Source organism: Cercospora kikuchii, assembly GCF_019650295.1.
Source record: "Cercospora kikuchii DNA, contig_00003, whole genome shotgun sequence".
Classification (NCBI taxonomy): domain Eukaryota; kingdom Fungi; phylum Ascomycota; class Dothideomycetes; order Mycosphaerellales; family Mycosphaerellaceae; genus Cercospora; species Cercospora kikuchii.
In genome coordinates, this window is record NW_025408584.1 from 969,776 (window position 1) to 995,338 (window position 25,563).

Below are 25,563 nucleotides of genomic sequence, written 5' to 3' on the forward strand. Positions count from 1 at the left end.
GGTACTGAGCACGCAGTCCCGCAACGACCGACTTTTTAGAAATCGATCCATCACATTCGAGCCCGGCAGCTGTTCGGGACCCGCGTCTTCGATTCCAATCTCCCCTCACTCATTCTGCACCTGTCGTCGACACCTTCGAAACAGCTAGGAACTGCGCCCGCTGCCTCTGTGGGGACTCTGCGCGCTGTCATTCACAACTCCTCATCTCCTGCTCTTGCCTGAAAATAGCCATGGCATTGCTGATCACATGCTGTACCTGCGCCCGCTCGTGAGCCTGTCCTTGCTATCCCGGCTAAAGGCGCATTGGACCTGCAAAGACGATCAAACTTGAGACGGGCACCTGAAGAAAGTGCACTGTGCGTACAATACGTGACCTGCTCTTCCCAATTGGTACTTCTGCTTACATGAAACCGCTCTTCTCAGCGTCGAATTCCAGGTCGCCGAACAGCGTTGCATCGGCGTCTATGCTGTCAAGCTTCTTCTGTTGCAGCAGATCTTGCCGCCTTGGCCTAGTCGACAGCATCGAAGGCAGCTCGTTTGTCCACACTCACCAAGTTGGAGAGCTCGACGCGCTGTGCGTTGTCCTCCTCCTCCACCGTGATGCAAGGTACCGCGACAGCTCCGGCGGCACGACGCGCCTCGTGCGACAGCTGCCATTGCAAAGGTCATGCTCTTCCTCTCATTTCAACGCATGCTCGCTCGTCTGCAGCAAGCTGCACGCTCGGTGCGCTCCCCAAATGACATATTGCGCAGTCACGCATCACGCTTCCGCTATTTTCCATGTCATATCTCCACGGACTGCTGTATCGGCACAGCGTCCCGCCGAACACAGCATTAGGACCTCTGCAACAACAATGTTGAGATGCAGGGAATATATCTTGACGTTCAGCGTGCTGAACCAGGTTCTCGGAACCTTCGAATGATCGTTGCCGGCGCGTCTGCCGGCGCTACCTCCTACCTTCTACACTTGCGCCCAACAGCATCAAGTGACAGGGCAGCGTGATGCAACAGCACAAACCGAGTTCATTTCGCGTTACGCTCTGCAGCGGCTGTGCAGCTGGACTGCATCAACTTCGTGGGGTGATCATCGGGAGGCAGTCGTCCATCTGCACCTTCTAATCGTGCCACGGCCTGGCATCGGACATATCAGCGAGCCTGTACGACGTGAATGCTGAGGTGTAGCAACGACAAGACTCCTTTCAAGTCCGATGCGATGTGAAGTCTGGGACAATCCGACCGGCTTTGACTTTCACCTCCGCTGGAGAACAGGCCCAAGCTCGTAAGGTTTTAAGGTCTTTTCCCGTGATCCACGTCTGGCACGACAACAAGCAAGCCCGCCTGATAGTGGAAGACTCTCTCGAAAACTCATCTTCAATCTTCGATATCAAGACTTCATTGACCATGATCTAGATACAAAACTCCTCATCAGCGCCAGCATTGCACCGCACGCCGCCTGCCAACCTTCATCAACCTATGTCCGCTCTCCATCCACAACAACCTCTGGATTTTTGAAATCAGAAGAGAAAACAAAAGGTTTCTGAGCAAGATCTACGACCACACATCTTCCTGATACTGGTTCGCAGCCCTCATGCTCTTGACAACATCCTCGCCCTTCTTCTTATCGACACCTCTTTGCTCCGAAATAATTGTCGCCAAGATCTCATTGACTTCTCTCGCCATATTTGCAGCGTCACCGCAGACATAAAAGTAAGCCTTCTGCTCCAACAGCTCGTTGATCTCTTTGGCTCGCTCCTTCATTTTATGTTGCACGTAGACTTTCTTTTCGGTCTCGCGAGAGAAGGCGACGTCGAGGACGAATTTGTCACCGAGGTCGTTTTGCCATTGCTAGTATGCAGGTCAGTATACATTCAAAAAAGTGATAGATATAGGGCAAGCAACTCACCTCCCACTCCTCCTTGTAAATAAAGTCATCAGTGCGATTCCGGCATCCGAAGAACAAAATCGTCTTGCCGACATTCTCGCCATTCTTGGCCTGCTGCGCTCGCTCCTGGACGAAACCGCGGAACGGAGCAACACCAGTACCAGGACCAACCATGATGATAGGCTTGCTTGGGTCTGAGGGCAGCTTGAAGTTCGAGTGTCGGATGTGTACAGGAACGTGCACACCATCGTATTTGTTTCGTGGACCGTTGAGCGCGTAGTTCAATCCGTGAGGGTCTGGATTCGGGTCACCGTGCTGCTTGAGTTTCAAAGCGAGGAGGTAGTTTGTGGTGACACCCTTCACAACGTGTGGTGCGCCAGGCACTTCGACAGATTCGACAACGGCTGTGATAGCAACCTTGTGCTTCTGGACCAAAGATGAAGACGAGATAGAGTAGTAGCGGGGTTGGATCTTGGTGATGCCTTCGATGAACAGCGAGAAAGGAATCTTGTCCCAAACTTGGCCGCCGCCTAAGTGTTCGAGAAGTTGTCCGATGTTGAAATTCTTCTTCGCAACCTCTTCCGCAAAGACGTCCTTGTCGTTGCCAATCTTGCTTGCCTTTTCCTTGATCTCATCGTTCGGCGCGAACTGGGCGAGAGTGGACACAAATTGACGAGAGACAGGTGCGCAAATTTCGAGTTGGTATCGGAAGACGGTTTCGTATGTCGTGGGTTGCGGGAAAGGCACCTTGGCCGTAGCATCCAGTCCCTTGACCTTGATTGGCATCTCGCGCTTCTCGGACAATCCAACGACCTTCAAAAGCCTTTCGACCTCGCGACCTGCATTGTTTGGCCAGACAGCGATGTGATCACCAGTAGTGTAAGACAGGTTGGAGCCGGAGATATCAATTTCCATGTGTAGACAGTTTCTCGACTTGTCGTTGAAGATTTCCTTAGACACAGCGATTGGAGCGATGTACGGGTTGTGCGCATTGTATGGTCCTTTCTGCGTGCCCTCGAGATGATTCTTGTTGGGTTCGCCTTTGTAAACGGTGGCTTCATTCTCGAGGTGCTCCTGTTCAGTGACTTCGTAGACGGGCTCGTATACTGCCTCGCGCTCTTCCAGACCCATAGACTCGCACAAAGCAGCCCACATAGGCTCCTTCCAGGCCAAGAAATCCTCTTCCATAGTACCAGCTCCATCGTCACCCTCACCAGCCTCGCCGATGAGCTGAGCACCGAGCTTGGTAAGGGACTTGTTGACCTCGCGGACCATGGAGTTGTAGTGCTCGTAGGTGTTGTTTCCCAAGCCGAAGGCGACATACTTCAGAGTTGACAGTGGTGACTCGCCAGCGCTCTTCTCGCTGAACTGTGGCTCTTCTCCATGAATGAACTCGTAGAATTCAACAGCGTTGTCCGTTGGCTCGCCCTCACCATAAGTTGCCAGCACAAAGAAGGCGACTTTATCCTCAGGGAACTGATCCAAATTCTCGTACTCGTACTCTTCCAAATCGGCCGTCATGGTCTTCAAGCCAAATCTCGAGGAGCCCTCCTTGGCTAATCGCTGCGCGTAGTCCTCCGCTGTGCCAGTCTGCGAGCCGTAGAAGATGACACAGTTCTTGCCCGACTCCTCCATCTTCTCGAGAATGTTCCTCGTCTTGCCCGCCTTGAGAGCGCCATTGGCCTGTGATGTTGCATACGGGTCTTTCTGAACCGCCCAGTATGTGCCTTTGGTGAAGTATGCTACCGTTCCTAGCAGCAGTACTGCCAGGACGATGATGTCCAGGGTGTCCAGAGCGGCCATGGTCGCTGTCGTTCTGCTCCGGCTGTGCAGTCACAAGCCAGGAGAAGGAGGGGTAGGGTGCAGACGAGCGGTGCAATTAAAAAGAGTCGGACGCTCGGCGAGGGTCTCTGGAGCGACGTGCACTGAGATCCGTGCTTATCGTGTTGGAATTTCCCCGTTCACCGTCTCTGGCTGCGGCTGACGGAAGTGCGCTACTCAGGGCTGACGGCGATGACTGTTATTTGCAGGGCTTCTGCCAGAAATCCCAACTGCTGACGGGATGGGGCCAAGATGGGTCCAAGAGTCGTCTGCACTGCTGCTGCCAGCTGTGCGCTCCGCTGGCCGCGAGTTGGGAGATGCCGAATCGAAGACGTTCGTGGCGGTGGGGTGACACAGCTAGCGCCCGAGTGTTGATGTCAGGGATTCTTTAGGGCCGACACAGGATGCGCATGTGCTGTGAATCAAATAAACTATCGTTCGATTTCAGTTCCGAAAACATGTACAAGTCGAAGGTCAGTGACTGCCAACACCCGCGCTCTTCTATGTACACTGCAATGCAAGAATCAATATGGTATGGATTTTTCTCGGAACGCAGAAAGTGGTGTACATGGCGGGGGCGCGGCAGTCATATACGGTTGTGCTCGTTGTGGCTGATGAGGACAATTGGCACTCGACTGCAGACTTCTACATGACGATCGGCTGTGACATACATGTAGCATCGCGCATATGCCGAATAAGGTGCTGCCTAGTTATAGCGAGCTCGGGGTTTTGCGAGAGCGACGATGTCGACCAACAAGATCCTCCTCGCACACCGTGCGAGCAGCGGATCTGGCCCTTTCCCTTTCACATGATCCCGAATTGTGCACAGCACCGCGGGAATGCGCCGCGCGTTTATTCCCACGGGCCAGCCACGCGCAACTGTCCCTCCAAGACTCACACCATGGACCGCTTCCGCTCTAGCAACTCTACACACCACACGCTTCTAGTTCATCCCCTCGTTCGCGAGCGGGACGCAAGCAGCGTTCGCATTTTGTTGGTCCTCTCGCAAAGTCACAGCAGGTCGCCGCGTGCCAGCAATTGGCAGTCCTTGGCGGACCCATACAGTATTTTCGTACGAGCACGAGGGACCCCGTTCTCGGAACGCGCTTCTACCATTCGGATTCCGGAACTGCAGGAACGATCGTAGCACAAATTCGACGACGTCAATAATGCAACATCATACATGTATCTGCCTCGCTGAAGAGGCTGTTCTACTAACGCGTTGTACAGAAACTTGACTTGACGTCTAGCTCTAGTCTTGCCTTTCTGCTTTCGTGTGCTCTGCATGCATGCTCGCTGCACTGCTCGTTGGCAACCCTGCTTGTGGTATGCCATGGGTGAGCTGATGGTTTCCCTGGAAGGTTTCGAAAAATGTCCAGTCTCCAATCTGCTCATCGAAGAATTGGTCCAGGTCCAAGCCGCGAATCTCAGCCTCTTCGCTTACGCGCAGTCCCAGTCCTGGAATGTACTTCAAGAGCAGAAGTAAAATGCAAGTTATAACGAAGGAGTACGAGCTGATCGCTGTGATCTCTGCGAATTGCTTCCCCACCTGCACGCCATTGCCGTTGATGCCACCGGCATAGAGTGAGCTGCCGTCCAGAGCGGAGATGGTCTGGTCTGCAAATATTCCGGTGAGGAAGGAGCCCACCATACCTCCCACGCCATGCAGTTTGAATACCTCAAGTCCTTCGTCAATGTGAAGCCAGTCGTTGAGGTTCTGCAGGCTTGCGCACACCACGGCGGTCAAGAAGCCAATGACTGCTGCGAGCCATAAACTGACGTACCCAGCAGCCTGTGATAGATCTGAGCGTGAGTCGCAAGAACGGAAGAGGATCGACTTACTGGCGTGATGCCTACGAGACCTGCGATTGCGCCTTCGCAGGCACCGACTACGCTGAATTTACCCTTGGTGCGGATGAAGTCGACCAGGACCCAGCCCAGAACACCAAAGCTGGCGGCGACGTTGGTGTTGAATGCCGCATACATACTGCGAATCGATGCATTCAAAGCGGAGCCGCCATTGAAGCCTGCATTGGAGTCAGTAAACGTGTTCGCAGGTGACATTCAATATGTGTTACGACTCACCAAACCAGCCGAACCTGAATGCGAGAACCCTGGTCAGCGAATGTCTCAAAGATAATGCGAGCTTCCCAGCATACGAATAAAGCACTCACCAGATCAAGACTGTTCCAAGAAAAACGAGAGTCGTGTTGTGCGGCTTCTTGTGCGATAGTTCTCCAGCATGTCGTCTCTTGCCAAGGACCAAAGCGTATGCCAGACCAGCCCAGCCCGATGCAATGTGAACCGGACCACCCCCCGCAAAGTCGAGCGATGGCAAGTTATACAGCCAACCGTTGCTATTCCACGTCCAGCAAGCAATTGGGCAGTATACAACTGTGGCCCAGAAGAAGCTGAAAATCAAAGAAGGCAGAATCCGACCTCTTTCGAAGGAGCCACCAATGACAATCTGGACTGTGCAGGCACAGAAGAGGAGTTGGTAGAGGCAGAAGACGATCTTTTACTTGTCAGAACGACTGCTGGCTTCCAAAGAACCGAGCTTCGCTTTACTTACCTCAGGGATTAGTGCACTACCGGGACTGGGAGCAGCTCTGACTTTCATCAGACCGAAATTGGCCAGATCACCAATGAACGCGTTTGCGGTCCTTGAGTACGCCAACGAGTAGCCCTGAATACGTCAGCTCTCGTCTGGTTTGTGACAACATTGAACAGATCGACTCTCACCCAAAACATCCACTGGAAAGTTGTGACAGCTGCAACCAAAATCGACTGGAATAGCAGAGAGAGCGAGCTCTTCCGCCTAGCGAGACCGCCATACAAGAGCCCGATACCCGGGATGATGAGCCACACTATGAAGCAGCAGAACGCAAGGTAGACGTAGTGGAATTCGAGCCCAGCATACTGGGCATTGACATCAGTCGTTAACGGATTCCCGCCCCAGGGCTCGGAAGAGTTGAACTCGGGAGCTGTTGGCGCCGACATTGTAAACGTCGATGATCAATGAAGGAGTACGCGAAGAGTAATGAACCTCACAGCGCGCGCACGAGCGATGGCCTACATATGCATGTCCTGGTCCTTACCTCTGAGCTTCTGCGTGGAAACACTTATCGATGAGCTTACCAGATTGGGATATGAGAACAAAGCCCGTGAGCCAGGCGTCAAAGGAACTGGGGGCGCCAGCTACGATAAGGACATATCAAGAAAGACTCGTGTCGTCTATTGGCTGACATAGTCGATAGTCGCGGTGTTCAATGGCCTCGAAGGATCAAGCTTCGTTTCCCATGCTGTGCATGGTGCGGCGCAGGCCATGTGATCGTCGCGTGGTCGACACGAGATTCGCGGAGATCATGCTAGATGCAGCTGCAAGGGCCGCGGGCGACGAGCATCTTACACGATTCCGGGTTGAAGAAGATGCTTCACTCGCGATCATCGAGACCATTTTGTGAGTGCAATTTGCAGCTACGAAAAGTTCAAAGCCTACAGCTGCAGCTGGACAACACAGCTGATATTCTCGAAATCTGCATTCTGCGAACTCCTGTTGATGCCCTCTGGCGCTGCCGTTTGGACGAGCGCGATGGGTGTCAGACAAGATATCTGCCCGATTGGGAAAAGGTGAGAGATAAGCAAGTGCAGCCTTCGCCTATGCCTATCTCTGGAGACAACGCCGAATTGATTCGACAACACTGCTCTCAAGCCGCGGCCTTCTCTTTGCTTGAGCAAGCTTGTCATGATCTTGTCGCGCTTGTTTGTACGAATGATATTTTGCTCCCTTCCTGCTGATTCTGTCGTACCAAGCTTAATAAGCAACGTTCAACACATACCATGCCTTTGACAAGCACAGGATCCTCAAAATCGGACTACTGCTTCTCTGTCACACTTACTACCTTGGAACTACATGCCGAGATTGGTATTGCCATTTCATTACGATGTCTGGAGCAACCAAAAATTGACCAAGCGCGTGCAAGAAACTATCGAAATTTGTAACCGAGAGACTATTATTGCTATTAGGTTTTACACAAAACACTTTTTACAGGCCGGACACGTTCCTCCAGGGCACTCAAGAATAATAGTTGTCCAAGTTGTCTACCAGTCTCAGGACCTGGCACTGGATACTCTTCGTCTGAGCCTCATTGCATTGCAAGATCGCGCCTTGCTCGGCCTGCAGGGCATCTTGCACATTTCGAAGGATCGAGATGGCACGGACTTGCGAATCGCCTGCAACAACAGTTAGAATGGAACGGACGAAGTGACTTGTTCGAAACTTTTCATTACTCACCTGGCGAAAGCGGTGGCCAAGCTGGCGGAGGTGGCTGAGGAAAGAGTAAGCATTTGTTACACTTTGCGCTGACCAGCTGGACAGTTACCACTTACGTTGTTGCAAGATTCGCCGCCGCGTCCTACTCCAACTGCTGCTGAGACATCTCCAAGGAAACCATTCAGCTGCCCAAGATTTTGGCGACCGGTCTGGTTATTCGACTGTACAATGCTGTCGATCAGGGCATTCGAGTAGACGAGTGACGACTGGATCAGTGTTTGAGTCGAAGTTGGGAAGCAGTTGCCTGATGTCAAAAATCAGCATGCGCCTCGACCATTTCTAGCAGCTGAGCGTGTGGCATTCACCACGATGATGAAGAGGTCCTGTGCTACATACCTGTTACCGGAGGTGAGGTCGGATCTGTTGAAGGAGGCGCCGTTGTGGTGGTATTGCTTCCAGGATCCGTGGGCGTGCTCGAGGAGCAGACATTGTTGCCTTCGATAGAGTGGACTTGCTCAGTGCTGACCTCATCGCCGTATGTGATCGGCACGCTCCACTGAATCGTCGTGGCTCCGTTCGAGGCGCCATAAAGGGAGGTGACTACGCCGTTGAGGTACTGGCCGACATTCGTTGCTGGAGCGGTAACCTCGAAAGTAATGTTGGTAAGGACATTTGATTTGTCTGCAACTAATCAGCCCAAAATGGTCGTCCAGTACATATGATTCTCTTTGTTTACCTGGTCCCAGATAAAAAGAGCCAAGATATTCAGTCCCAATGAACCCGTCGGCATCAGCCCTAGGGCTCAAGGCAAAGGCAGCGACCAGATCCTTGACACTTTGGATATAGTTCTCAGTGAGCAGAGTCACCGTAAAGGTCTCATTAACGGCAATGACCTTGGGAGCGGCAAGGCCGACGATGCGGGCGCTTGCTGCACCTGCAATAGCAAGGGCCGGAATGATTTTCGACAACATGTTGGAGAAAACGAGTGATGAAAGGATCTGTCTTGAGTGTTGGTGTTCTTGTCGTGCTGATGCAGGAACAACAGAAAGGCTGCATAGCACTTATATTATCGGCTCAGCATCGATCCTACCTCTGATGCCTACAACATGTCACGCTGCTTCGCACAGCCTCGACTCCGGCTTACTGGGCAGCTGCGTCCACTCCATCATACCTTACAAACAGACTTCACCCTCATGACGAAAGCCCAAGTCGCGCAAAACTGCAATGCAACCTTCAGTAAGCAACCTCCCAATAAATTGTCTCGCCTCCACTCTTCAAGCTCCTTGCCACTAGATCCCAGAATTTCTGCACGTCTAGTCAGCCACAGACAAGGATGAGCTTTCGCAAAAACGAAGATGTGAAGATGCGAGTGACTGCACGACCACTTCCCAATTTCAGCCGCAGCGTTGTACATTGCTGCGTGAGCTGGCACATGGTCGAAGGGCCGGGATAATTATTGGTTGATCTGACACGAGAAGGCGAGAAGGCTTTGGATCCTTCCCGCTGTTCTCCGTGGCTGATGGAGCCACAAGGCCACACGACGTCGCTTGTTCCGCCAAGGAAATGCTTTTGATGCTATATTGATCTTCAGGCTGGAGAGGCTCATTGTGGACACGAGGGGGAGTATTGCCACGAGGTGAAGATTGTTACTGTGGTGTGCGAGCGTGACATTTGAGCTCCAGCAGCGGGCTGCTGTGGGTTCAGAGTAACGACCCACGGGAACAGATCGACTGCACGCTCGCATTCGCGATACTTGCTCTGCTCAGCTGTTCTGCGTTGACCGCCTGGCGTGCCGTCCATCTTTTGCTCCTCTCCATTTATCCAAGCACCGCCTGGAGACAGTATTCGCCATCGCAGTAGCTGCCAAGACCGCTTCTCGCCTGAGAGTTCTGCAAACCGCCTCAACAACAGCTCCAGTCACTTCTCGTCAGCGCAGGGGTTTCATAGCTGGCTGTGACGTCTGGAGCCAACATGATGTTGTTCGTCTTCCACCGATCAACCTCGCACCACTTGTCACACCTCAAGCCAACCTCCACTCCAACCTCCCATCATCTCGAATACTCGGCCTTCCATCCACAACCGACACACTATGATACTCCATAATGCCGACTTCCTCAAGCGTCACCTTCCTGTTCACATCCTCACTTCCTCCTATTGCCAAATAATCCTCCACTTCTGAACTTCTGGCTCGAAGCACCAAATGCATTATGCCGTGAGAGTCTTGTAGTGCTTCTGCGGTAGGGTTCGGCTGCCTGTAACCCATGCTCGCCATCAAAACCAAAATGTCTGATTTGAGATCGGCGACTGTATCTTTTGCGCACACGAGGTGGGCTACGGTGTGCCAGGCACACTGGACGAAGATTGGAAATTGTCTTGGTCGGTTGTCAGACATTGTTCGATGTCGCGAGTTCGAGGTTTGTGGCGTATGCTAGTTTTCGCTGTGCCTATGTCGCGGCTCGAATAGGTGGATTGCTGATAGAGAAGGCACATCGGCTGCACGCTCAGAAGAGCGCTTCCTGATGATCGATGGTACTTTTGTTTGCTGCAAAACCTTCAGGTCAGCGAGGCAGGCATTAGCAATTTCCGAATAAGTAGACGAATTCGTGCGAAAAGTGAAAACTGTAGTGAGGAGGTGCCATTCAATTCATTTGGGTCTGTTGATGCTACAGGCTGGAAGCGGCATCACCTGCCAAAGGCCTCTAGTAACCAGCCTCTCTCGCAACATCAACGCCAATTTTACTGCCATTGTTAGGCAGAGGTACTCTCAAAAGTGAGTAAGGTGGCTGTCTGCGATCCTCGCCCGGTGCAAACGCTGCGCCAAAAGGCAGCTGGTTGTTCGTGAAGTACAGATACCCATCCCAGCTTACGGACAAGGTGTCGGGCCAGTTGATACGTGGATCTCTGACGAAGACCTCGTGACTCGCATTTGCAGGATTGAATACTGCAACAGCATTGGCTTCTGCGTGGCCGTGGTAGATGAGGTTGTTCGTGTCAGTCTCCATCCCATCAGTAACTCCCGTCTCACCCCAGTTCTGTATGTAAGCTTGTGCGAGCCATTCGGAAGTGTTTGATCGATCGCGCAGGCGCTCCGTGGGTATCGAGTACATATTGCGGCCTGCAACAAGTTTCCAGAACAGAGTCTTGCCATCTGCGGAGAGAGCAATTCCGTCTGCGCCGAAGCCCGTATAGGCGAATGGGCCGGAAGGTGCTGTAAAGCCGTATCGAGGACTACCCCACTGAGTGAAGGTAAATTGCTCTTGGACGCGAACATTTGGGTTGCCATCGAGGTGGCGCCAGGTTTCGCCGGTGCCAATGTCTGCCATCACAATACCATTGCGGCCCTCGGGCGAAGAGTCGGTGATGTAAATGATGCCTTTTCCGCTTTCAGTGACTTCTGGATTGAGGTCAATTCGGAGATCGTTGAGATAGGAGTCCGGATATGCGACATCAGATGGGAATACAATCGTCTGGAATACGGTATCGTTGTTCAGGTGCACGCCAATAAGCTTCGTACCTCCGGGAGACGCGCTGACGATGACGCCGTTTGGAAGTGCCACACGGCCAGTGTCAAGAATCCAGGCACGATTAGCAGCGTCGATGACAATGGATTGCGAACCGATCAAGTAGTTCTCGTAGTTCGCACCGGTTGGTGGAGTGGTAGTGTAGTTGATTGCTCCTCCCGGCGGACTGTTCAGTTCTACAGAAGGCCAGGCGACCTCCGTAGTGCCGTTGATAAGTTCAGCAATCGTGAAACGCCCATTCGTGCCATCATTGGTGTTTGCTGGATCGAGGGCACCGGGATAGTTGGAAAAGAGGCGGCCTTCTCGAGAGACAGTGATGCCTGTGGGGAACTGAGGGTCGCCGCTGTACAGATGGACGAGCTCAATAGCTGGACCATAGACACCTGGGTCGCTAATGAGCTGATTTATGTCGAGTCCATTGCTTGAGTTGCTCTGTGCCGATGCGAGCAGCGCAAGGCCTGCGGCAGCGCAAGTAGTTCTAAAAGTCATCTCGTGGATATGGGCAATTCTCAAGAGCGCAAGCACACCACACCATTTGGAAGGATGCACATGCTTCTATATTCAAGGCCCGGGGTCATCACGCAAGGCATTGAGCCAAGATGCTTTTGCGCAGAGGTCCGTAGTGATGATGGTCATCAAAGTTGTTAGTGCCAGTGCCGGACGTGTGCTACGTGAGCCAAGCAAGGAATAATCTATCACCAGCCGTGTTTGATGAAATGAGCTCCACGGACGTGGCTGGATTTCCCAATGATCACGCCGATGAGATCGATGCTAGTAACGATTGTGATGTTGTGATGCATCGGATGCTCTGCGGAATCTTGGCTATCGTCACCGGGCGGGCGTTTCCTGCCGTCTGCATGCAGGTCCCGTCCGGTCTCCAGTCCGTCTCAACTTTGATAGAACTGCCTGCTTATTCCACTGCAAAGGCAGATATCCTGACGATTGGAGGACTTCAAGCTGCGAGATAAGTCGAAGAACTTCCACAGGATTGAAGCCACGGTCACCGAGAGCGCCCGACAGATCACAGTATTGAATCAGATGGCCAGACTCTTTCCCAGTGTGCTATATGGAGAGGTTCTCAATTCGTTGTGTCTCTATCAAAGCCTGCACCGAGCTCACGAAGCATCCAGTGCCTCGCCCTTAGTTCCGGCGGTGCTACTTGGAATGATCAACTTCGGCTGTTTGCTTGCTGCACCAGCGCCGACCTTTGCTGGCTCAAGCTCGTCTTCTTCGTCCGCGCCGCTCTCTTCAGCAATGTTCAAAGCGCTCTCCTCATCTTCTTCGTAGGGGTCGAAGTGAGGTACAGTCTGCTCCGCGTACGTGATTGCTTGGCCAGGTAAGCAGAACAAATCGTCTGTTCTCAGAGGCTCAATCTCCCGAGCTCGAGTGATAGAGTCTCCCATGCACCCTCCGATGGTCTTGCGGAAATAATGCACGTACTCTTCACTAAGCTCAGACAGGGCATACGATGTGGCGATCTCGCCATTGTATCCAACAAAGGGCAATTGGTAGATACCCGGAAGCTCTCCTTGGAACGGAAGCGTCTTGTGCAGCGGCATCTGGTTATGTTCAGGCTCAGCTTCGTCATATTCCATCAACACAGGTTGCTCTGCGGACAAGATGAAGGAATCGTCGATGTCCTCTGGTTTCGAAATCGCAGCCTTGTGCGAGTCGGCTCCTGTTCGTAAGTACTCTTCAGGTATCTGTGCCAGCTCATTGTGTATTGCGACAAAGGTTGCGGGTGGATGCAGTACATATAAATTGCGAGCGCGCATCAGCTCCAATAAGTATTCCGCCCAAGCAGGCTCCGTCTCAGCAACCAATTTGGCATTCTTCTTCGCCTTTCCGGAATGCGAAGCCTCCAGGCGGTGTGTCAGAAAATTGTGAAAAGTTGCCCACTTGTCGCCGAACACGAGCGTAGCCTTTGAAGTTGGAGCTTGGTACAAGAATGGAGCAGGATCATCATCGTCAGCTTTCACTGGCCCCGTGATCTTGTCAGCGCCCATATCGGACACTTTAGGCTGCTGAAACCCCGTCGATCCATTGAGACATTGAAGTGGAACGTCCAGTGAGATCCCACCAAGCTCTTCCAGTGCTGTGAAGGTGGATCCAGCGTATCTGTAGTTGAGGAGGGCATATTGCAAGTATTGGTAGTATACGGAACTGACCTCGACTTGTGGGGACACAAGCAGGACATGATGATCTTTAGTCTGGGCTGGATAGAAGGATTCGACGTAGCGCAATGACGCCTGTTGCGGACTCATAAGCTCCGATGGAATACGATGGTGCACTGTAAGCAAGTTTGGCTGCAGCGAAGAATCTCTCCCTGGTGGCCAAGAGAAGGTGGTCAAATACTTTTGAAGTGCGGGTTCGACCTCAGGGGGTAGCTCGATGCTGATTCTCGGCACTTTGAGCCCGCGATAGTCTGCATTGTAAAGACTTTGCAGCAGACGTATAAGTCGGCCAGAGCTTTCGCGCGGAGCCTGAATCACGATATCAATTGTTGGCTTCCACCACTGTGCCAGACTGGCGGCGCTGAGCCTTGTCAGCCACAGCCATTCCTCGTATTTCCCGCGCGGTATCTCGACCAACGGTATGCCCAAGTCCTTTGTTTTCGTGTGTATCGCTTTTGTAAAGTATGCCTCCTCTTGTGCGCCATCGTCCATAATCACAACCTGGGGGTGCATGTATTGCTGAATGTGCTTCATGGCTCCTCTCACAGCTGACTCGACCCGCGTGTCACTGCTGTATTCCGCATAGTCTCCTCGCGCATCGTGCCACTGGATGGCGCAACTCCCATCGATGCCATTCAGCTCTTGAATGTCGTCGAGTGGAAGGGGGCTCCGTCCAAATACTGCAAATTGTACCTCATTCCTCTCTTTTTCAGCCATTTCACATGCCATGGGCACGAGGTTGGCGAGACTCTTCATTGAAGCTGCTGCGAACAACACATTGCGATTGTGGTGGTATGAGCCCATTGCCTTCGCAACCTTCTGTAGTGAGCCGCCTAGTCGGTAGAACCTGGTAACTCCATTGTAATAGTGTTGAGACTGCTCATCTTCCACACTGTCCACGTCCCGAGGCGGAGCACCCTTTGGTTCTCTTGATTTAGCGGTATCGTATCCTGCAAAAGTGCGTGCTGGCTTCGGGTGGAAGCTCTCTGTTTGGTATCCAGCACCCAATCCTCCTGGGACATACAAATGAACGATGTAGACCAAGAACAGCACTCCCAGCACTACCATCACTCTCCGTCTCCTCCATCTCAATGGAAATGTCGCCGTCATCGCGGCCGGTGGTGAATGCGATCGCCTAGGGCGGAAGAAGTCGTCATCGCGTTTCCCGATTTCCTCGTCTCTCGCGAGTGCCATGCGGCGCATAGCAACCTGGATGGCATGTGATGCCGGCGTCAGTCGATGGCCACGACGATTTCTGATGTTTTACAATCTGATGAGCATTGCCGTGGATTGTCAGCTTGGGACATCCCAGCTGTTAGGGAGTTGCGTGAACCAACATGCGATCTTGCTGTCTCACAACTGGCATGGAAGTGTCTTGGCATGTATAGAAAGATCAACCAGGGTTTAAGCTTCTTGTTCACGGGCGTGGTGGCTGAACTAAGAGCCGATAGTGCTTCTTCCCAGCGCTGGCGCTCTATAAAACTACACGATCATGCAGGATGCACGCCTATTAGAATTAGTGCTGTGAAGGGGGGAGGGGAGGGGAAGATGTGCAATAGAGTGATGGGACTATAGAATAAGTCTGGACGCGATCAAACTACATTGGCTCATGGCTTGCCAGAGTACCAAAGCGTCCCAGGCCCACATGCATAATGCGGCACTTCTAAGTCTGCTCAGCGCTGTCACTCCTGCTTTCGCAATATTAATAAAGGGATCAGCACTGGTTCTCTCCAAGTAGACTGCACATTGCAACTGACATTGGCACGCGAGGGGAATGATCGCCCGAGCTCTCGACCACAAATTAGCTTTGCTGGTCGCTGGTATTCGAGTGTCATTGTCAAATCATGAATCTTGGGTATTTTCTTCGTATCTCTTCAGCATTTCCAAATTGCGACGGTGCCATAAGCATCGAGAGCGGCCGTGAAGCCCCTCGACACGCCGCAACCGTGTTGGACGTGTCTCCGCAGTATAGCATGAGCACAACCCAATGTGCTTCAATGTCGCTTACCACCTGCCCCTCCCTCTCCTGCCTCCTCGATGCCCACCACCACCGCCGCCGCCGCCGCCGCCCATCTGTTGCTGCTGCTCTTGCTGAAAGATGGCCATTTGTTGTGGACTGAGCCCTTCCATGCTCATATTGCCTGCAGCAGGACCCTGGGGAGGCTGGAATCCTTGGCCAGGTTGTGGGTGCGGTGATGTCCCACTGTCATTACCCACTCCTGGCCCTTGTCCAAAGCCTTGTGGTCCTCCAGGCGGCATCCCCATCCCTGGTCCCATACCCGGAGGCATACCGCCTTGCGACATAAATTGCTGCACAAATTCAAGCGGAATGCCGGACTGCTGCGCGATCATATGCGGGTCCATGCCCATCATGTCAGGCGGTGGCCCGCTCTGTTGTTGTCCACCCACACCAAGCATAGCTTTCAGTGACGCATCTTCCTGCTTAAGCTGACCGATTGTCCCACTCATTTCTTGCTGCCGTAGGCTGTACTGCGTCCATGTGTACTCGTCGAAGCCGTAGTTGAAGTAGTCGGTCTGATCGGTACCAGGTAATCGCCAAGGTTTCGAGTGTTCGGCGAGATCAGCGTCGATGTCGACTGCTACGATGGGTTTCCCATTTGTCCATACTGGGACCTGGTTGATATCGAGCTGGCTTGTGCGGACTTCGGGAAAGTCCTTGCCTTCCTTGCTATTGTGCGTGAGGACGCCCTTGATGGCAGTGGGCGGTGCTGCCGAGCCAGCTCGCGGCGCATCTTCCCTCTTCACCGGCGTACCACCTCTCTTATCTGATTCAATTTTGACAGCTTTGGAAGGTGGTTCCTTCTTCTGTGCCTTTGCTGCTTTCGATCCGGGACTGCGCGACGTTAGATGGATAAGTCTGACAACCATGCGACTCTACGTACGGCGGTTCGGCTTTTGCGCCTTCTGGACGTTCTAAGGTGAATTGTACGTCCTATAATACTAGTCAGCCATGGATAGCAGTCATATCGTACGCTGTAACATACGTCGTCGCTACTATCGTCGTCTTCGTCCTCGGATACGTCCATCGCGTCCTTTTCATGTTCCTCTGCGTTCGTTGCTGTCTGCTCCTCTTGCTTGATGCTGTCGCCGCCTCCGCCATAGAAATCGTCTTCCTCGTCCTCCATTGTGTCGCGTCGGTCGTGGATTCGCGGCGGATGAAAGTGGCTTGGCTTTGAGCTATAGTTGAAGCTCGAGGTGAACGCGCCGTCGGGTGAAGCTCGGAGTTTGAGAGCGCCGACCTGCACGTCGCCTGGTGCACTTCAGGCACGCACTCCGACTCCGTTCACAATCGAAGTGATATGGATCGACGACGATGCCTATAGCTCCCACTGCGGTATGTGTGTTGACTACTTGATTGTAGGATTCAGCTAATGACCTGCAGTGGAAGCTCTTCCACTTCTTCGACGTATCGCAAGTGCGATTGCCGGATGGCGATGGCTCGCTGTCTCTGGAGGTACGCAAGCTCCACCGCCGACCTCTCTGATGCTTCACTAATGGCCACAGCAAGCGAGTATCGGCACGGTGACATCTGGCAAAAACAATGTGTTTGTAGGGACGCCCACTGGTCACGTACACTTACTAGACCAGTCGTTCAAGTCAGTACGGTCTTGGAAAGCACACGACGCAGGCAGTGTTACCCGTATTGTGCAGGTTCATGACACCTCTTACCTGATCACTCTGGCTGAGACGCTGCAACACGAGCCCGAGCTCAAGGTCTGGACTTTGGATCAGAACGAAAAGAAGACCGGCTTCCCACGATGTTTGTGCAGTCTGACAGTGCAGAATGGCCGCAGGAACTTCCCCGTAAGCGCATTTGCCGTTACTAGCGATCTTGCGCAGCTCGCGGTGGGCTTCGGCAATGGTGCTGTGACTGTCGTTCGGGGCGACTTGATTCACGACCGAGGCACCAAACAACGGACCGTGTTTGAATCGGAGGAGCCTATCACTGGACTCGAATTTCGCGAAGCCAGCACGACTGCACTTTACATAGGCACTGTGTCCAAGATTCTAGCTCTTGCAATATCTGGCAAGGCACAAGGCACACCGGCACGAACACTGGATGAACACGGCTGTGCGGTAGGCTGTATGACACTGGATCCTCAGTCCAACGAAGTGGTTGTGGCACGCGAAGATGCCATATACTCCTATGGTCCGAAAGGCAAGGCGAGCTCATTCGCATGTCAAGGTGCAAAGAAACTGGTCAACATGCACAAGGACTATGTGCTAGTGGCCTCGCCTCCCGACAACAATTTCGGGCAGGCTTCCAAGCTTGGCGCTTTCCGAACAGCTCGAGCGGACGAGATTTTCAATACTAGCACCTTCTCCATACTCAATGCGGATCTAAAGTTCACTGCGTACTCGAAGCCCATATCGACGCAGATACACAAAGTCTTTACGATTTGGGGCGATGGATTCTTGCTCACCATCGATGGCAAGCTCTACAGGTACCACGAGAGAACATTTCAACAAAAGTTGGAAGAGTTGTACAGCCGCAAAGAATACTTATTAGCGATCATGCTGGCAAAGAAGTACAACGTCGATGCCGTGCAGCAAAATGTCATCTTTCGAAAGTACGGCGACTACCTGTACCAGAAAGGTGACTACGATACCGCCATGCAGCAGTACCTGCGAGCTATCGACAACACAGAGCCCTCGCAAATTATTCGAAAGTTCCTTGACAATCAACGAATACGGAACCTCATCGACTACCTGGAAGAGCTGCACGAGCATAACAAAGCTACCTCCGATCACACAACTCTGCTGCTGAACTGTTACGCGAAGCTGAAAGATGTTGACAAGCTGGAGGAATTCATTAAACAGCCCGGTGAGCTCAAATTTGACCTCGACACTGCCATCATAATGTGCCGCCAGGGTGGATACTACGACCAAGCAGCATTCTTGGCCAGACGGCACGAAGAGCATGGGCTCGTGATCTCGATACTGATTGAGGACCTGAAGAAGTATGCAGAAGCGCTTGCGTACATCGTACGCCTGGAGCCGAAGGAGGCTTATCCAAATTTCATGAAGTACGGGACTGTTCTGCTTGAGCACTGCCCCGAGGAAGCTACGCAGCTCTTCATTGACTACTTCACTGGGAAATTCCGACCAAAGAAAGACGCCGTGATCGTCCAGGAGACTCCTGCCACCCAACAAAGCAGCGGATTTGGGACGATGGCCTCGTCAGCGGCGCAAAATCTGGCCTCGCTTATCCCGCTTCCTTATATGAACACAAGCACTGTGCAGACGCCAAAGAATGGTGACGAGGCGTCGACAATACAGCAGGCCCAAGTCATCGAGACGCAGACAGAAGGAGAGTATATCGAGTACGAAGCACCCAAACCACGAGTTGCATTTCCAGCCTTCATTGATCATCCTGACCAATTCATCACATTTTTGGACGCCTGCAGCAACAGTGATGGTGTCAAAGCTGAGCATCGCGCAGACTTGCACACCACTTTGTTTGAGATGTATCTACACAAGGCAAACACGACCAAGGAAGATGACAAGGCAGAATGGGAGCACAAAGCGAAGAGCCTGATTGAGGAGAAGGAGGGGCCAGTCGACACTTCCAATGTGCTCCTTCTGTCCGATCTCGCAAAGTTCCGCGACGGCACGATTCTGGTCAGCGAGAAGCAAGGCCTACGATTCGACGTTTTCCGGTCATACACCGCAGCATACGATACGCAAGGTGCGATCAAAGCGCTGCGTAAGTATGGACCTGAAGAGCCACAATTATATCCAGCGGCACTTGCATATTTCACCAGCACGCCTCAAGTGCTCGACGAAGCCGGCGATGAGGTCGACGCCGTGCTAAAGAAGATTGATGAAGACGGCCTCATGGCTCCACTCCAAGTGATCCAGACCCTGTCTACCAACGCTGTCGCCACGATGGGTCTGGTCAAACGATATCTATCCGGCACTGTCCAACGCGAGCGAGCAGAAATCGAATCCAACAGAAAGCTCATTCAATCCTACCGCAAAGACACCGTAGCCAAGCAAGGCGAAATCGCGGAACTCACTACCAAACCCGCGTCATTTTCTGCGACACGCTGTTCGAGCTGTGGTGCAACCCTCGATCTGCCTACCGTGCACTTCCTATGCAAGCACTCTTTTCATCAGCGTTGTCTCAATGTTCCTGAGGGCATCGACATCAAGAACGAAGTGGAAATCGAGTGTCCGCTTTGCGCGCCTCAGAATAATATCGTGAGGCAGACGAGGCAAGCCCAAGAAGAAAGCGCGGGTCGACATGAATTGTTCAAGGCTAGTCTGCAGAATCCGGGCGAAGGCGGACGATTTGGTGTGATTGGAGACTGGTTCGGCAGAGGTGTTATGAGTGCGCCTGCTGTTCAGACTGTGGATAGCAGTCGGAGGGGAAGCTCGAACTTTTGAGCAGAAATAACATCCGGGGCTAAGTTTAATCAAACAAATGTGTGCAGAGTGGCATTTTCATTTCGCTACACCAATTTACTCAAGCTGTCACTTGCTTTTAGGCAGTCTTCTTGTCATCTCTCTCCTCCAACAAATGCGGCTTCCAGAACAGAAAAACGGATCGCAACACTAGGAAAGCTGTCATGTTAATCGCACCTCCAAGCAGTGCCGTCTCCGTCATTCCAACATCTGCACCCTTGAACCACGCGCCTCCCATGATCGCCACGAAAGCCACTTCGGGACCAGCGAGAGCTAGATACGTCGCGCGGCGGAAGCCTCTTTGCGCGTCGCCAGCTGGGCCGGGAGCTGGCGAGGCATAGGAGAGTACGAGTGGGACAGTGAGACCCGCCACGAGACCTGAAACAAATGTCAGATGATTTGATGGCGATGTACTGATGGAATTGGTTTGATTTACCGCCGAACCACTGAGCGAGGGTTCGTGTTGCTGGGGTGATTTGTGCTGGGCCGCGCACAAGGAAAGAGAGGCCATGATCAGGCTTCCAGATGAGTGACGGGAGTGAGATTAGATTTGCGATAATTTCGAATGCGACAGCCGCTTTGAAGGGTGTGAGGCCGAGAGATGCCATTATGGGTGATGTGTGCTTGTGTGGTTTGGTGTGCTTGATGAGCCAGCGGGCATGGTTTCCAACTGAATACAGTCTAGCTATCGTGGTATGTCAGAGCGTAATCGAAGGAAGAGACGTAAGTGTCGAACCAAGTGAGACGAGTAAGATATAGGATAGGTTCTGTGGATTGTAAGCAAGCGGGAGGGGTGATGCACTCGCTCGTCCTGTGATCCTACGTCTGGGCGATGTCTTTACGGATCAGCATGACTTCATCGAAAGCCTCCGCCCTTAGGAAGCTGTCTGTCAGGGCTTGGGTGCTCTGCTATCAAGTTGGATGTGATCATTTACCTCAAGGACACCACATATCGATAGAACATGGACGCAGCAGATAGCCCTCAAGCCCCAAGGTGAGTGCAATGCCAAGTGCGAGCGGGGCATACGTCCTGATCCTGATCCTAATCTCTTTCGTTGGTGCCTCAGGTTGGCTTGAAGTCAGGACTTCTCTGTCCAAACTGATGAGTGCAGGTGCAGGAGATGCCCAGGCGAATGGCTTATGTCGCGACAGTTATGCACAGCAAGTTCATGTTCCACAATCGTGCGACACAGCATGCAAGTAGCTATGTGACATGATGAGTTCTACAGCTCAACAACCTTTTCCCCATCAAAGCCTTTGGCTTGGGAGAAATAGTAGCCTCGCTGATTCGTCATGAGTCGCAACGGTATACCATTCTCTCGCTCATAGGGGAAATCACAATTGTAGTGCGTATGGCCGAATGCCCAGAGCACCACACATTCACTCGTCATACAGCGCTGGCCGCAGAGATCGGTAGCAAACCCGGGCGTGATGGGACTGTTGATGTGTCTTGGATCAGTCGCGCGAGCATCTGTCGTGGGGCTCCAGTGGGTAAGCACAATGATTCGAGCCTTTCTGTCCTCCAACTGCTGGACTTCGCGATTCAACCACTCTAGATCCCGTGCATGGGCTGCATTATGTGCACGAATGTCCCAAGACGTGGTCTGGAAGAAGTCCTGCAGGCCCATCTCGACGACCATCTCGCGATTGGGTGGGACATGGGAGAAAAGACTGCATCCTAAGATGACTGTTTGCTCTCCCGTAGCTGTGAGGGGCAGTTCAAATGTACCACGATCCAGAAGGACGAATTGGCCTAGCCCTTGATCGTCGTCGCTGTTGCCTTGCCGTCGGTCTTGGATGTCTCGCTCAAAGCCTCCGAGAGTTTGCAGAGTAGAAGTCCAATCTGAGCCGTATGCTTCATGATTGCCTGGGATGAATAAGACGGTCTGGAACTGGCGAAGTTGAGATGTGATGAATTTCAGGAGGTCGTCCTTGTGAGAGATAACGTTGCCTAAGTCCCCGAGCAGCGCGAGATGCGGCGCTTTGGGTGTGATTTCATAGACGTCGTAGGCCTTGGGCGATTCGAGATGAAGGTCTGATATGATCTGTAGGGTGCCCATTGTGTCAATACTGGAAAGTTCGTGAATGTATACTTGAAGTTGCAGATCCTCCAGACATGGATTTGCGCTGTCACATGCACGCCAGATGAGATCATTGCGCTTCTAGCGAGGAAAGCTTCGATGCTTGTGTTCTGCCGACAAGCAGCATGATGCCGGCTGTCAAGTGTGCTGTGCGTTTGCATCTCGCAGGACACTCATCCCAGCGCTGCCACGATGACGGCCACCAAACACCTGCAGGTCATGTGGTGGGCGGAAGAGAGGTAGGCAGCATCCGCGGAGCAAGACGCGGCCGCTGGTCTGGCGTCCCTGCTGCAGATGCCACGTCAGGAAACATCCTCCCCTTGAACTGGTTGCTGTCGTGCGCTGTCGACGCATGCCGGCCCAAACCATCGCACCAAGGCTCCTCTGCCACCGCCTTGTGCCCGTCCGTCAGTAGCATCCGGCGCTTGTTCGAGAATCCGACGAAACGGAGGCCTCATGTAGTGCACAGTCAGCACCGCAGCCATGTCAAGCTCGCAAGCCGCCAATCGCTACGTTCGCCAGCACCTGCATTTCCAAGAGCCTCCTCCGCCTGTAAACGCCCGCTTCTTCTATACCAGCTCTATCCCCATCGACGACCCGCTGAGCCCGCTCCCTCCTCCTGCCTCCTCCACGACTGCCGCCTCCAGGCAACCTCCCAAGCCCTTCTCCGAGTACGACAACGATGCACTCGATCGAGCATGGACGGACCTGCGAAAGAAGATACTCGTCTATAATGAAGAGCGCGGGGAGAAGACCGGTTCTCAAGAGGGCAGTCAGGTGAGGCCTCGCAAGGGATCGAATGCTTCAGGCAGCCAGCGACGAGGCTCTGGGTCACGACCAGCAGAAATACTGCGAGCCAAAGCTGGAGCTCATGTGCCGTCAGGTCTGAGCCATGTCGAGGGAGCAGGCGATGAAGGGCCGTCGAGTGTGCCCGACTCAACCCACAGTGCCACAGAACTGGCGAGCAGCCTCGAATCGAACACGACAGGGACCCCGTTCGCCCGCGCGCCTTCCAGGAAGAAGGTCGACACTCTGCGCAAGTCCGAGGATAGGCCCTCACGTCCGGTAGTACAGCACCATGATACCTACAAGTGGGACGATCGAGCACCACTTGCGGAGCGTAGCGCAGCACCCTCGCCTCGGCCTCCTCAACAACGGCCTCCTCACACGAAAGTTGCAGTGGGTGTATCGCGACTGCATCAGGTCGAAATGCCGGAGCTGCAGATGACGCCTATCTACTGGAAGCCTGTACATGACACTGCACGAGTGGTGCGAGGAACATGGTTCTACCAAGATACAATGTTGCCGGTCGAAACTCCCGTGGCAAACATGCTCGAAGCCGGCTACCTCGATCTTCAGTGCTGGACCGAGACATGGAAAGATGAGTTGAACAGTGCAGTAGAGGTCGGAGCTGTGGGCGAGATGAAGATCGTGCACAAATTATGGCCTGAGCAGAAAGCCAAGGTCAAGGACAGTAGGGCACCCTCGATCAGAAGCACCCAGGACGCGAGTGTGCTGGAGACGGCTGCAAGCATCCTGTACTCTTCTCAGCCAGAGTCAGCGGAACAGCACCGATCAAAAGCCGTTGAAGCTGCCTGTGACGTGATCGATGCGGCCACTGGAGATGCCGCGGACAACAAGGCATACGGCGAAAGTACATATGGCCGAGGAGGTTCAGTGCGGCAGTATGCTACGTGCGGTGTCCTCTATGCAAACGAGAGGGAAGCAAAGATCTTGAAACCTACTCTCCTGCCTTCCGCCTACTACGGGCGACGTCCTCTCGCCAATTACGTTCGCAAAGGACATGCCATTGGTATCCCTGTTATGCGCGGTTTCGATCAGCAAGTATGGGACAAGCTTCACCCGCCGAAGCAAGGAAGTAAGGCGACGAAGGCGGCTCATGGCGTGTCAACGTCTGGTGCAAGCGCAAATGTGCGATCCAAATTGGATCCTGATCTCGCCGCAAGTGATCGACCGAAAGTCACGGACCTGGTTTTCGTCATTCACGGCATTGGACAGAAGCTGAGCCAACGTATGGAAAGCTTTCACTTCACGCACGCCATCAACGCCTTTCGAAGAGAGATGCAAGTCGAATGCGGCAACAAAGAAGTGAAGACGCATTTTCGAAAAGACATGGGCGGAATCATGGTGCTGCCCATCAATTGGCGGCACTCTTTATCCTTTGAAGAGGGAGGATACAGGCCTGAGGACGGCTCAGAAGAAACGACAGCAAAAGATCCTTCAGTGAACGAGTTCACTCTGCAAGACATTACCCCTGATACACTTCCTTCTGTACGTGGCATCGTTTCAGATGTCATGCTGGACATTCCCTACTACATGTCGCATCATCAGCCCAAGATGATCGCAGCGGTGATCAAAGAAGCAAATCATGTCTACAGACTCTGGTGTCAGAACAATCCAGGCTTCGCCAAGCATGGCAAAGTCCACATCATTGCGCACTCGCTGGGCAGTGTAATGGCGATCGACATTCTTTCCAAGCAACCGACTGTGGTGCCGGAACATCTCAGCAGTCCTACCGTATTTGACAACGAGGAAGAGGAGATTGACCACTTCCTTTTCAACACATCATCTCTGTTTCTCGCAGGAAGCCCAGCTGGCTTCTTTGTCTTGCTCCGACGCTCACAACTACGCCCGCGCATCGACAGTCCATCTGCGCAGGCACAAGCCGACCCAGAGAGCAACGTTGGGGCTATCTGTGGCGAACGCGGCCAATATGGGTGTATCGCCGTCGACAATATCTACAATATAATCAATGGCTACGACCCCGTCGCGTACCGGATGAATGCGGCAGTAGACTCGGACTATTCAGCCAGCTTACGAAAAGCCTTCATTCCTAGCAACACACCTTCCTACTGGTTCCCACCCGGCACCTCCAACACCAAGCGCTGGTTTGGAGGCGGCTATGGCTATCCCACGACCGCTCCTGGCGACGCCGCGTCACGGAACATACCTGTTCTGCCGCGTCTTCCCAGCAATGTCGAGCTGGAGGTGCATAATTTCACAAGGGAAGAGATTGCAGAGAAGAGGATGACGCTGCTGAACGACAATGGACAAATCGATTATTTTGTCAAATATGGCGGCGGCACATTTGAGATCCAGTACTTGACTATGCTGGGCGCGCACAGTGCATACTGGGGTCTGAGGGATTTCATTCGCATGGTAGTGGTAGAGGTGGGGAGGAAGAGAGGAAAGGACGGGACATTGCCGGGTCTGAGGGCCATGAAGAAGAAAGTGCAAGGCGTCAAGTAGAGTGTTGTTTGCGGGGCATAGAGGCGTCTGACAACGTGTATAGAATGATACCCTATTCGCAATGATAATGTTTGCATCTCATCTGGCTTTGGTCTCGACTTGCGAATCTAGA

The 25,563-nt window shown here is 53.0% G+C and overlaps 10 protein-coding genes across 10 annotated transcripts; 2 read left to right on the forward strand and 8 right to left on the reverse strand.

Moving 5' to 3' along the window:
- Window positions 1-1,548: 1,548 nt before the first annotated feature.
- On the reverse strand, window positions 1,549-3,685 carry CKM354_000477900 (NADPH--hemoprotein reductase; the record flags this gene model as incomplete). Its single annotated transcript, XM_044800028.1, has 2 exons — window positions 1,549-1,845; window positions 1,904-3,685. 2 exons carry the CDS (start codon window positions 3,683-3,685, stop codon window positions 1,549-1,551), a joined length of 2,079 nt encoding a protein of 692 aa, XP_044655963.1.
- Window positions 3,686-4,955: 1,270 nt separating this feature from the next.
- Window positions 4,956-6,703, reverse strand: CKM354_000478000 (uncharacterized protein; the record flags this gene model as incomplete). The annotated part of the gene is made up of 6 exons (XM_044800029.1): window positions 4,956-5,495; window positions 5,546-5,730; window positions 5,789-5,802; window positions 5,878-6,218; window positions 6,276-6,389; window positions 6,446-6,703. 6 exons carry the CDS (start codon window positions 6,701-6,703, stop codon window positions 4,956-4,958), a joined length of 1,452 nt encoding a protein of 483 aa, XP_044655964.1.
- Window positions 6,704-7,778: 1,075 nt separating this feature from the next.
- Window positions 7,779-8,947, reverse strand: CKM354_000478100 (uncharacterized protein; the record flags this gene model as incomplete). The annotated part of the gene is made up of 5 exons (XM_044800030.1): window positions 7,779-7,936; window positions 7,998-8,031; window positions 8,093-8,280; window positions 8,373-8,657; window positions 8,713-8,947. 5 exons carry the CDS (start codon window positions 8,945-8,947, stop codon window positions 7,779-7,781), a joined length of 900 nt encoding a protein of 299 aa, XP_044655965.1.
- A 1,728-nt stretch (window positions 8,948-10,675) lies between these two features.
- CKM354_000478200 (uncharacterized protein) lies at window positions 10,676-11,986 on the reverse strand (the record flags this gene model as incomplete). Its single annotated transcript, XM_044800031.1, has 1 exon — window positions 10,676-11,986. The coding sequence occupies one exon, from the start codon at window positions 11,984-11,986 to the stop codon at window positions 10,676-10,678; it is 1,311 nt and encodes a 436-aa protein (XP_044655966.1).
- A 626-nt stretch (window positions 11,987-12,612) lies between these two features.
- Window positions 12,613-14,874, reverse strand: CKM354_000478300 (uncharacterized protein; the record flags this gene model as incomplete). The annotated part of the gene is made up of 1 exon (XM_044800032.1): window positions 12,613-14,874. The coding sequence occupies one exon, from the start codon at window positions 14,872-14,874 to the stop codon at window positions 12,613-12,615; it is 2,262 nt and encodes a 753-aa protein (XP_044655967.1).
- An 801-nt stretch (window positions 14,875-15,675) lies between these two features.
- Window positions 15,676-16,817, reverse strand: CKM354_000478400 (cleavage polyadenylation factor subunit FIP1; the record flags this gene model as incomplete). Its single annotated transcript, XM_044800033.1, has 3 exons — window positions 15,676-16,525; window positions 16,575-16,624; window positions 16,677-16,817. The coding sequence occupies 3 exons, from the start codon at window positions 16,815-16,817 to the stop codon at window positions 15,676-15,678; spliced, it is 1,041 nt and encodes a 346-aa protein (XP_044655968.1).
- Window positions 16,818-17,005: 188 nt separating this feature from the next.
- Window positions 17,006-20,082, forward strand: CKM354_000478500 (tethering complex subunit PEP5; the record flags this gene model as incomplete). Its single annotated transcript, XM_044800034.1, has 3 exons — window positions 17,006-17,026; window positions 17,075-17,146; window positions 17,197-20,082. 3 exons carry the CDS (start codon window positions 17,006-17,008, stop codon window positions 20,080-20,082), a joined length of 2,979 nt encoding a protein of 992 aa, XP_044655969.1.
- A 97-nt stretch (window positions 20,083-20,179) lies between these two features.
- On the reverse strand, window positions 20,180-20,708 carry CKM354_000478600 (uncharacterized protein; the record flags this gene model as incomplete). The annotated part of the gene is made up of 2 exons (XM_044800035.1): window positions 20,180-20,478; window positions 20,537-20,708. The coding sequence occupies 2 exons, from the start codon at window positions 20,706-20,708 to the stop codon at window positions 20,180-20,182; spliced, it is 471 nt and encodes a 156-aa protein (XP_044655970.1).
- A 615-nt stretch (window positions 20,709-21,323) lies between these two features.
- Window positions 21,324-22,160, reverse strand: CKM354_000478700 (uncharacterized protein; the record flags this gene model as incomplete). Its single annotated transcript, XM_044800036.1, has 1 exon — window positions 21,324-22,160. One exon carries the CDS (start codon window positions 22,158-22,160, stop codon window positions 21,324-21,326), a length of 837 nt encoding a protein of 278 aa, XP_044655971.1.
- A 504-nt stretch (window positions 22,161-22,664) lies between these two features.
- On the forward strand, window positions 22,665-25,451 carry CKM354_000478800 (uncharacterized protein; the record flags this gene model as incomplete). The annotated part of the gene is made up of 1 exon (XM_044800037.1): window positions 22,665-25,451. One exon carries the CDS (start codon window positions 22,665-22,667, stop codon window positions 25,449-25,451), a length of 2,787 nt encoding a protein of 928 aa, XP_044655972.1.
- Window positions 25,452-25,563: the final 112 nt, after the last annotated feature.